We start from the raw sequence: 12209 nt of genomic DNA on the forward strand, positions 1-12209 counted from the left end.
TTACTTCTGACCTTGATTCAATGAAACTATAAATGTGTTTGTTAGTAAATGTGCGACACTGCCCCACACTGACAAACTGCAACTTCATAAGCATTACAAATATGTCTGACTAAGCCATGCTGTGATATTATCAGGACATGCTGGGATTGCTAAAACATTTGTAAAAAAAATATGTATATAAAAAATGTTATTTGTTTTCCTCAATCAATAAACACACTGCTTTTTAGTTAATGATGTACACTAGGACTAGGATCTGCCACTTGAACATTTGCGTCTATTAATTTTGTATTCATTTTTTTATTTAACATTTATGATTTTGAAAATTCCTATATACTACAAGCCATCTAAAGGTTTCTCTGCATTTATCTGTTGTATTGTACCATATTCACAAAATGTCTTAACTGTGAAATATGGTCTCATCAAATAATGTAGAATATTTTCATAATGCGTATAGAATTTAAAATATGGCATATGCAGTGCAATAGATTAATTAATGCAATGGACATTTAATATGAGTGCTGTAGGGCATGAACATGATTCTAGTTATTTTAACATTGTGATTTAATAAGGGTTCACAATTAAGAAATGAAGGAGAACCAGTCTTACCTTTTGAAAATGCCATTGTTATTGTTTCTAATTGGATGTATGACCTCATATAGTACCCTTGTATTTTGTATTTGTCTTACTGTTGAAACACATTAATGTGCAGATATGTGCCATGGTATAAAACAATCTGGTATCCACAGAACTAAAGTTATATCTTAATACAGAACAATATGGCTAAGCTTTTCAGTACCTAAAATTAAGTCAACTCTATGGAGAGCACGTTGTGACATACAAGTAGTAAGTTTGTCATATAATTATTGTCATCATGTTAATTTAAATTACCGCTTTCTGTACAGTTATATAAAGCCTTTAATAAATGCCCTTCAGCTCATGCAGAATGTCACATACTGCTCTTCATTCATCTATTGTGAAAGAGTTGCTTTCAAATCTATTTTACTGATTTGATTTGATATCTACATATGGAATGCATGATCATACTAATACTTTACTTCTGAATGGTAAAAAGACTAGAGAAAAGTATAAGTACTCTGGAAATTAGACTTTACAAAAGACAAGTAGAAACAGAAAAAAAAAAGAAACTTCACAGAAAGGTCACAGCAGCTCTAGCAATGAATAGTGCTGAGATGTGGATTTTTCAGTTCCCTTCATAAAGCTGCCAATTAATGCAGTTATTTAATTTACATTCTTTAAATGCTAAAGGCACTGTCAACAGAATAAAATGTTGAAACATCAGTAGGGAAAGCTGTGGGTTGTTCAAAGCCTCTAAGTATTTACAACAATACTGAGTTACTGAATACAAATTATTATTTCAGATAGTTGAATTGTCATGTTTTAATTTGTTCATGCAAAAGATTGTGTGCTATTAACTCAACAGTCACCAATGATGCTAGGTCGAATAAAATGTATAGTCAAACATAAGTATTAGAATTATAAGTGTATACATAAAAAATAAGTATTGAATTTCAGTAACATAATTGTATTCCAAGAAACTGATTTGGCCTGGGGTGTATATAAATGTATTTTCATTTTTAAAAGCTGTATTAATTGTTATTCACTTCGAAAGCATGTATCATGATTTACAATCATCTTTGTTTAATATATATATATATATGTGTGTGTGTGTGTGTGTGTCTGTTTATGTAAGAAAGATGTTTATGCCAACAATTAAAAATAAATAGAAAACATGTTTGTTTCAGATATTCTCTTGACTTTTTAAAATGTATGTTCCTCTGAATGCCTGACCCATATCAAGCTGCATACCATCAATTTCTATTTGTCTATTTGTACAAGAGATGCCTCACACATTTGCCACAATCACCCTTGTTTGCACAGCAGCCTGAGTTCTCTAACTCACAGCACAGTGTTTTCAAAGTCTTATCCATGATAAATCTCAGTGTTACAAACCATGCAAACCCAGCAAATAGCCTTCAGAAATCCAACCCAAAAGATCACTAAGTAATTTGGCATCGATTATTCAAAAAGGGGGAGGGAAAAAGGAAAAAGTTTGTTTTACATATACGTGCTTGTTTTGCAACTCTTTAAATATCACACCCTTTGTTTGCAGCCTGACGTCTTAACATGCATACTTAACAGCACATGCAAGAAATAAGAAGGTCCTTAAGAAGCAGGAGTCATTGCATCGTCCTGTTACTGCCTCGCCTTAGTTAGCTGTAATTAGTATGTCCCTAAAAGCCTAAAAACCTATGCTGGATATTTGATGTTTTGAAATAAATCGACTGTATTCTGTTGACCACACATATTTAGCAGTAACATCTGTCTTAACCTTACAGACTGAAAGCATATTATAGTAATCCCACTAGTTTATTAACGTCAATGTATTAGCACCTCGTTAAAACATACCCCCGGACAGTAATTGTGTAATTGCCAGCAATGCATGCTTACAATACCTTAGAGCCAAGGCATGCCATCTAGGAGTATATTGTTAAAACTTGTCCCGGAGGGGGAGAGAAAAAAAAAAGTATTTTCGTCTCCACTGAAAATGTGCTCTTTACTTTGTCAACTGTAACGATTTCTGGGAACATTTTATTTGAAATCAGACCCAATGTATAAAGGTACACCTATAAAAACGTCAAGAACTAGACTGCACCACACACTCACACATATAAACACACACACACACACACACACAAAGGTACAGTGTAACAAGAACTTGATGATCTCATACAGCGCGCAGCCGCCCGTACAATGCAATACATAAAGAGATACATACATACATACATACATACATACAATGTTTTCAAACCATATCAATTGAATTACTCTGCGATGGATTTGAAAACTGCGTGTGTAAAGTCCTGCAGGTGCAAGTGCTAAACCAGTGAACTTCTTTTGTTATGAAAATACGCCAGAGAAAATGTTTTTATTATTAATTATCCTTCTACGACAATGCCATAAAATACTAAAATGTGCATTCATGCTTGATGGGAAAACAGAAGACAATGCAACCTATTTTTTGTTCTTTTTTTTTTTTTTTTTTTTTTTTTTGCAATAGTGATTTGATACTTACATTAAAATGTAAAATGTATCGACGCCCCTGGGTATACTAATAGTGTAAATGTGCTTTGTAGCGTAGAACAAAATATGAATATTAGTTTGTGTAAAATAAATAAGATCCAGTAGGTATTCAAAATCCACAGAATTGTGTAAAATAGTGCACGATTGTATTGTGATTGTCTACCACTGTAACATAAGCCTATACATATATAAGTAACACATGTATTGGATAGGACTCCTGTAAAAAGTCTACGTCCACCACAGAAACCCCTCAAAAGAATAAAAGCCTGGTTGTCACCCTTTTCAGAAATGCAAAGCAAAAACATTATTGAATAATGCAGACAAACAAAAGTCTTTACTTCTTTATAGTCTAAAGGGTGCATTAGCACTAGCCTAGTCCTCAGCATGCTGTTTTCTGCACATTTAGATTTTTGAGTCAGAATCTGCAAAAAAAAAGCACACATCACAGAAACACATCTGGACACAAAACTAATTCAAGTGCTGACTTTGTTCCCCTTCTTTCATTCAATTGGGTAAGTTTGTTAAGCAATGTGGGTCCAGTTGAAAACAGTCTATGACAGTCACAATGAAACAAGTACATCTAATTTTAATGTTACTTATATTAGGGGGGGGGGGTGAAGGTCTCTTGAAACATGTCCATGCATAACCTGAAAACAAGCCTAATAATGTAAGAGCAGGGAAAGAAAGGAGAATCACCTTATTGCAATAGTAAGGGTCCAGGCAGTGCGAGGGTCCCAAGCAGGAAGGGTCTGACGCTGATGCAGGCTGTGGTGGAGGAGGATAAAATCTCACGTCCATTTCAGTAGAAACATCAATCAACTCCTATTTTTCGGATGCGTGTTCTCTTGTACACAAGGATGCAGAATTAAACAAAAAAACAACAATAAGTCGGAGTTAGAAACAGGGGTATTAGTAGTAGTACTGAGATGCAGTTGAGAGGAACACCTTCTCTGCCTCACATCCGTTTGCGGTTTGCGTAAAAAAAACTCTCCAAAAATGAACCAAGCGGGCTTAGAAAATGAATGAATAAAAAGAACTAGTAATGTCTGCGGACTAATGCTTTTTTCCCCCTTTGTTTAATATTTTTCTTTTCTTTGTATTGAAGTTTTCTTTATTTTTTTACGGACAGAAACCAGTCAAGATCTTGTCGGAATGGCTTCCCAATGCATTGAGTGCAGCTGTGCTCTGTGTGCTTGTAGCCTCCAACATTTCACACAAAAGACTCGCACGACAGAACAGGAGCTGAAGCGCGGATATTCGCAGTACACAGGGGGCGCCACAAGGCGCAAACCTACCAACATTGTATTAGTTTCTGAAACGATTACACCTTACATACTAGATTGTGAAATCGAATAGGCATAGCTGAATACAGTGAACATGAAAAAACGAATCAATTAACAGTTCTGTCAATTAATCAATCAATTAATCAAGAGTTGGCTGTCAAAGTTGTGATTGTGATTGATCTGTTCTGTGGTTACCTGTGCAGGTTGTTCAAATGTATTTCCCCACTCCTAATTTCACATAGTCATTGGGTGTTTTGTTTAGTTTAATAATTAGTCATTAAAATCTACTTATTTATCAATTATATATTTTCAGAATAGAGAAAATTGATTCACTGATTCAGCCTAGAGACAATTGATTGCAGTTGACTAAACTGAGTTAAGAGAAGGGGATATATCAATCTTTGACTGCCACTCCATAAAAATCAAGTACAGAAATGTAGAAGGTATTTTATGTATTTACTTGTAAACCAGTTAACTGCAAAGGGGGCAGGTGTGTTCAAGCATATCAGACAGTCAACCAGGGCCAAATTCATTTCTGGGTATCCTTCTGAATTGTAGCTCTATATTACTGTCACTACTACTGTAAGTAGTTAACAATCTGAAATTATAAATATATCACAGAATAACAGGTGGCAATAAATGCATAAATATATATTTTAAAAAACAATTAACTGCAGTGGTGTAGTGGTGTAGGCTTGATGTAAGAAACCCACAAGCATTCTTTGCCACAGTTAATGCCACAGAAGTGAATTTTGCTCAGCAACAGCAACAATATAAAACACCTTGCATAGTGAGACTGTGTGTTCCAGATGAAGAAATATTGCTTTCTCAAAACCAATGAGAGACATAGATAGAGTTTATATAAGTTTCCAACTTCACAGCTTTGTACAGCCAACCACACGAATCAAAAGCTAGTTTCCCACAAAGAAGATGGTTTTTTTGGTTTCATGGCCATATTGATTGAGTAATGGAAAATGTCAAAAGATTATTCTTTGTACCTGGTTGGATGAATTATCCAATTACTGTGCATCTCCTATCAATCAATTGGTTATATAAAATTGTGCTCCCTGTCATTATTGTGTTTTTTTAGAGCAGCTAAAGTACAAGCTTAGGGAAAACAGGAAATAAAATGGGGGAATGTTCTCTTCTTGAAGAATAATATATTAATATAATCTGTGTTTTTCAAAAGGTTTATTCTTTCAAAAGTCAGTTGATAACACCACCACACATCTTACTCCAAGGAGTATTGTTGGTTTTTACAATGTGTTTTTTTGTTTCATGCTTATTTACTTTCCATGAATTTATCGTTTCAATATAGTTCCAATTACTTACACAATATATGTGTAATTCAGTTAACTGTGGGTTTGTGTGTACTCTCCCTGCTACATGTATCATTATTAGTCCTGGGGAAAAGAAAAAGAAGAAAACATTTATTTATGGCTTTGTCTGTCATTAATTATAATGTCAGCATGTTTTTCTATTAATTTGCCTTTGGAAAATGAAACCTAATGAGTTGTCCTTAACGGATTCAAATTGTCTTAATTCAGTTATTTTATTCTGTGCTGTGCAAAACCACAAGAGCTGTAGGAAGCACTAAAGACATTAATATTCAAAATTAAGTTCAGGTATGTTTAAATTATAATAAGTAGACTGAAAAAATGCCCTCTCATTAATATATTTTCCATGTTGTGGGCTTTATATTTCACCGTGTATACTCTTCATTAGCTGACCTCACTGGACTTCCAAGAATTACATCATTTCATTGTGAAACTTAACGTCTTATTTTTAAGGGTTGTATTCTACCATTTAATTATAGTCTTTGTGAATGTGACTAGCTTGTTGTTCAACATGTTTTTTGTAGCTTTAAATTCTATGATAGTTTAAATGACAAATGAATGGATAATTACAAGATTGTGTCAATAATTACTAGGCTTTTGTATAACATTTCTTTATACAGGCAAACCAAGGAACTGTGACCACTTCTGTATGTGTATGATAGCAGTCAGGGAATGAAGTTCAAAAGAGGTAATGGAGTTTGAAAGGGGTTAATTATCCTGTGGGAAAATGTAAATTTAAAGAGATGCAAATATACATTTATAAGTATTTAATATATAGATATGTGTGCTGAGTTGACTTCACACTCTACTTATGCACATTGGCTTACACTATGTACCAGCTGCCTTGTCGAGGAGGCAGGGTAATTTTGTTTAGCAGTAGTGAAAGAGTTCGGAGCCCTGGGTTACACCAAACAGATTTTGATACATATTAAGTAGCGCTTGCTTATGGGTCTCCCCCCATCCAGTACAAGAAATTGTATTCAATCATCGGCAAACTTCAACAAAATATGTGACTTTTTCTGTCATATTTTCAGCACTAGGACATTGCTGGTGGTCTATGAACAGTTCTACTCCAAATATCAAGTTCCCATAAGACAGATGTCTGCCTATCTCTGGCTGTTATCATCATTACCAAGCATAAGCGTTTATGGAAGATTGTACCCCAGCTCACACTGCACATGCAATACAAAGACTGAATGAGAGTAAGGGCAATGTGGATCTTCTATAGCCTTGTTAATCAGCACATACACACTCCATTAGGCAAGTGTGGATTATCCTTGTCCTATTGCTGCTGTAGCATCTTAATAAACCCACTCATTAGAACTGCTAATACAGAGTCTGTGGCTGACCACGACAGCTGATCTCCTATAAATTATTTCTGAGCATGATCTTGCCTTGTGTAAGGTAAAAGGCAGCACCAGTAAGTATTTTAGTGAACTAATTATTGTGACTGAGTTCTCCATGCTTAGATGTATGTGACAGGTAGGAAATATGGTTACAGTGGCCCCTGCAGGGCAGAGACAAGGGTGCAACTAGTTGATGCATTACAAAAGGATGAAAATCAGACATTCACTGAAAGACAGTGTTTTTCTTGGTTTTATTCTCCTTTATCTGGGCTTGTCACTGTAGTTTGGTGTTTCTGTCATTGATTTACAAGTTTCAGTGTGTACAACTCATGTAATAACATGATGTCTATTAACAATGCGTAACAACTATTTTACACAGTTGTAGTGCTATTATGTAGTAAGAGTTGTTTTTTCCCTATTAATTGACTCTTATAAGACCTTTAACCAGCAGAGCTCAGTTTATTAGAATAGATTAAATACAAACACCCTATATTATTAGCTAATATTGAATTTGGTCACAAATAGCTAATGGCAGAACGGTGAAGTTCTCCCTCAAAATACACGTGTATATATATATATATATATATATATATATATATATATATATATATATATATATATACACACTACATAGTCACTAATATTTGTATAACACCAGATTAAAATGTTTAATAGAACTAGATTATATAAAAATATGTTAAGTAATATACTATTGTATATCAGCAACACTTAATCATTTAAATTGCAATATTTCCCAAGTTCATAAATAACAAATATTGAATGTTCCGATACTTATCAGGATTTCCTAACAGGTTGGTTGCCCTAGTCAGGAGCTTGGTAAGGTACTTGATAAGGCAGGGACTCAAGCAAGGAGTGTGTCCGCACTGTGAGGAACGACGGTCCAGTGACGCCCTTCCTCGGAGTACATGGTCTCTGGGGAATCCTGAATCAATTCTGTGGGCAGGATGAATGTTCTTTAGTCTTTAGTGCAGACTGAGTAGCTTCTGGACTGAATTATTCAAATGCAGTTCGACGGTCAAAAATCTAGGCACTATCCCAGTGATCATGCGAGATTGCTGGTTTGAGGATTGTGTTATAAATAAAGTTTTTATGTCTTTGTGAAGAATTCTTAATACGGTCTCCACAGCTGAGGCTGGGCTGCTGGCTGGGTTCAGAGTTCATTCTGAGATTCAAGTAGCACAAAATACAAACTTGCTTTATGTCTTAAAGGGAACTGAGTCTCTGGGTTTCTGTGTACTCAGTCGAGGTTTCATATTTAGTTAGATGGTACTTTCTTTTAATTGTTAATGTAAATCCCATGATGTATAGTTATGTACTTTGCTTTTAGTAGCTGGTTAAAGTTGTATTTAATCCCACCCAACAATACAGTGGGAGTGGACCCAGTTTTGCTGTATTAAATAAAGAAAATATCTGTGAGAAAACAATAATAGGTTGCGAATGCAACCCCAGTTATCTGAAAAAGGAAGCATTGCCCAAGGGGGAGGGGTTTCTGTGCACTTCCGTAGAAACCTGATAAAAAACGTTACTCTATCAAAGCTGCCATTGGCCCCTGCGCACGTCACTCAGAACAGGTCCCTTCCCACTTCCTGTTCTATAAAATGTGACATCAGCGCAGGTTCGTACTTTTGCTGGGAGCCAGGACTCCCGCGCGACCTTGCAACCCTTGGGCAGTGCTTCCTTTTTCAGATAACCGGGGTTGCATTCACAACCTATTGTTATCTTTCAAGTCAGAACCAATGCCCAAGGGGGAGGGGTTACTGTATAACAAAACCGTCGCAAGGGAGGATGCAGCGAGCTGATAAGGGAGCCTGCCCCGAGGTGACCACTACGGGGCCTCGGTAACACAACTCCAGACAGTAATCTTAGGGGCCTGAGTAACCTGAGCCGCCCAGGAGATGGACCGCAGTCATGTTCTTACTGGGAACTGTTTAGAATCAGCATATACAAAGCGGGGATACAGAGGTCAACTCTTACACCCTCCATGTACAATAGCAAGGCTGGCTGCTCTACTAGTGCAGCTAGGAGCATGGCTGTAATCTACTTGCACAATATATGGCGCAGGCAATCAAGCAACTTGTGCAGCCTCTGCATTTCATGGCAGTGGACCACTGATCCACTGAAAACACATCATAATAATCCAGCTAGTCAACAGAGTAGCCGGGATGAAACCCGTAGGATACTGGAGCTCGACTGCAACACCAGGTTTCTAATGGAAGGGACCGGTCCCGTCACATCCAACCTGTAGAACCGGGCAAATGTAAGCAGCGAAACCCAAGTTGCAGCCACACAAATGTCTGCCAAGGGGGCGCCTTGAAAAAGGGCCCATGATGTGGCAATGCCTCGAGTCGAGTGGCCCACCAGGTGTTCAGGGACCAGGGTCCCAGTGGACTCGTAGGCTATGGTAATGGTGTCCACAATCCAATGCGAGAGGCGCTGCTTTGAAAACACCTGGCCCTGTGTCCGCGCTCCATAAGACACAGTCAAAAACAGATCAAAAACAGTTGATCCATTCCAAATGGCACCTGAGGGCCCGCACAGGGCCGAGCAGGTGAAGCCAACTCTCTTGCTCCGAAGCAAAGGGAGGATGAAAAGCCATTAACTCAATAGGACTGTTGACATGAAATGGAGCCAGCACTTTCGGGAGGAATGCAGAATTAGGCCGTGGCGTGACCCTGGAGCCATCTCCTGCAAAACAGACACATGACGGGTATACGGACAGGGCGTGTAACTCGCTCTCGCTCACACGGCCAGCAGAGTGCAGATTTTGTCAATCCTGCTGTTCAGAGCATGGATGGCCTCATCCCGCTCTCTGTCCACGGAGCCTGATCTCCGTCACCGACGGCGTGGCGGGGAGGAGGCAAGCAACGACTCGGAAGAGGGGGAGGGAGCCTGTGGGCGTCACTCTGCTGCTCTTCCCTGTTGTTCACGTGCACGCACGGAGGCGCGCATAGCCTTGTGGGCATGTCAGGCAGGGGGGGCATGGCTGCCATGGGGGGAGCAGCTGCCATGGCAGGTGCAGTAGTGACAGCTGGCACAGCAGCAGATGCAGGTGTAGACGCAAGTGTGAGAGGTGCGGCTGTCTCCAGCACTACAAACCTGGAGGAGGAGACGGAGGGGCTCGGGGAGAGGCGGAGATCCAGCACCACCGAACCCCCACTGTCACTCGCCCAAGTGGGAGATTGTCTGGCACGGCGGCAATTGCAGCGGCACCTGGTGGGATGCCGGACAGCGGGCACAATTTGTCCACGAATTCTGGGTCCGCTACGGTCTATAGTGTGGGCACAAGCTGGCGGAGGAGCACCTCACGGGGACGAGATCTCTTGCGACACACCGTGGCTCAGGGCGGACAGCCCGGATTTATATAATAAATAAAGGATTTACATTCACCCAACACACCATTGATACACCCGCTAATAGACGCATATATAAGGGCATCTGCCAATAATAACAATAATAATAATAATAATAATAACTTTTATTGTATAATTTTTTCTTCTACTCATATTTTTAACCGATACCAAGTATAGGCTTGTAGTGTTGTGTCAGTGGGGAGATTAATGCTGTGGATTTACAGCACGGAGCACCAGATCACTGTGTTTAAATGCTTTATTGAACCATTGCTGCTTCTCGCAGCACCGTCATGCTCTTCTGCCTCCGGTTTCAATTGAATTTCAGACACTATAATTGGCTCATGGTGCTTCTCGCGCTGCCCGCCCACCTCGGAAGCCACAACAGCAAAACACGTCTCCTCCCCATTTGCAGGTCCTCATATTTTAGATTAAATTCAGCGAGGAGCTGAATTGTGAGATTCCCTCTTGCGACTCTTCCGCAGTGTGTGCACACTGTTTGGTCTGTAAAAGACGGGAGAAACAATTAAATAATATACTAATTTAAGAGGAAACATCTGCGTACTAAACTCAGCACAGAGTTTTTTATTATTATTATTATTATTATTATTATTATTATTATTATTATTAATATTATTATTATTATTATTATTATTATTATTTATTCTTTTGCCAGACGCCCTTATCCAAGGTGACTTAGCAAAACAAAAGTGCTAAATACAGCACAACATTACTAATCAGACATAAATTAAAGTTTTGAAATGACAGAAGTGTAGGTAAAATATAGAGTTAGTGACTGTCGCTGTAGACTCAGGCCAGCGGTTTCAATTGACTTAAGTGCTAAGTTAACCTGGGGGTGAAGAGGCTAACTTTTCAGGCTAATTCTTAGTCAGTCTTAATTTGTATGCAACTTGCAACTTGCATACACTAGTCTAACTGTCAAATTAAGACCAGTCTAATGGTTTAGACCAGTCTAACATAGTTTTATGCAACCGGCCCCTGGATTGTGATTGAAAGTGTCATGCCAGTGCTGAGCTGGCAGAGGCCTCATCTCCTGAAGGATGGCTTTCTATCAAGATGTCCATATCCTCCCTAAACACAGCACATCTTTGATGTATTTTATGGCCTACTAGAACTGACCAAACTCTGAAAAGTCAATGATCTGTAGAGGTGGAAGAGTTCACCACTTTATATTAATTCTAATTAATTAAACCAACACAATACACTGGTCCCTATATAGTCTTGTGGCATTGGTCATGCCCTTCTAGGAGCCCCTGTTTGACAGTGATTTGGCAATATTTTCGTGCCTAACCAACAGCAAGCTGCAGGCAGGAGGCAGCTCAGAACCAGAGTCTGATTAAAAGTATGTAAGTAAATGATATGTGTGACAGTGACTAGCTCATTCAGAACACGATAACTCCCCAAACAGTATGCATGTTCCTTGTCGGTTTCTAGAGCACGAAAAGCAAGAATAGCTGAAACACAGGTAGAACAGTGGCAAACCGACCCAGAATGAGCAGGGACTTTCAAACCTTACAGTCTGAAAACATTTAGGAGGAGACTGGAGAGGGGATTGTGCAGGATTCAGGTTCAGGCAAATTCCAAATTCAATAAATGTGGAGTGCGAAGAATCCGCTACACAGAGCTGGGAAAATTATTTTAATAAACCCACAGCACAAGTACCTTAATTTTATAAACCATATAATACTGCTGCACTCTGGCAGGGTACATTTCAATATATTCTACAAATACAAATGGAAAACAAACCAACAG

General features: G+C 38.6%; 1 protein-coding gene across 2 annotated transcripts in view; it reads right to left on the minus strand.

The window, feature by feature from the left end:
* Positions 1 to 4325, minus strand: part of tox (thymocyte selection-associated high mobility group box) — a 99740-nt gene extending 95415 nt beyond the window's left edge. For both annotated transcript variants that reach the window (XM_066720155.1, XM_066720146.1), the window contains exon 1: positions 3799 to 4325. In XM_066720155.1, coding sequence (XP_066576252.1) covers positions 3799 to 3900 — 102 coding nt within the window. In that variant the 5' untranslated portion in view covers positions 3901 to 4325. The remainder of the gene's footprint in view (positions 1 to 3798) is intronic.
* Between the last annotated feature and the right edge of the window lie 7884 nt (positions 4326 to 12209).

Source organism: Amia ocellicauda, chromosome 2 (assembly GCF_036373705.1).
Source record: "Amia ocellicauda isolate fAmiCal2 chromosome 2, fAmiCal2.hap1, whole genome shotgun sequence".
NCBI classification, from domain to species: Eukaryota; Metazoa; Chordata; class Actinopteri; order Amiiformes; family Amiidae; genus Amia; species Amia ocellicauda.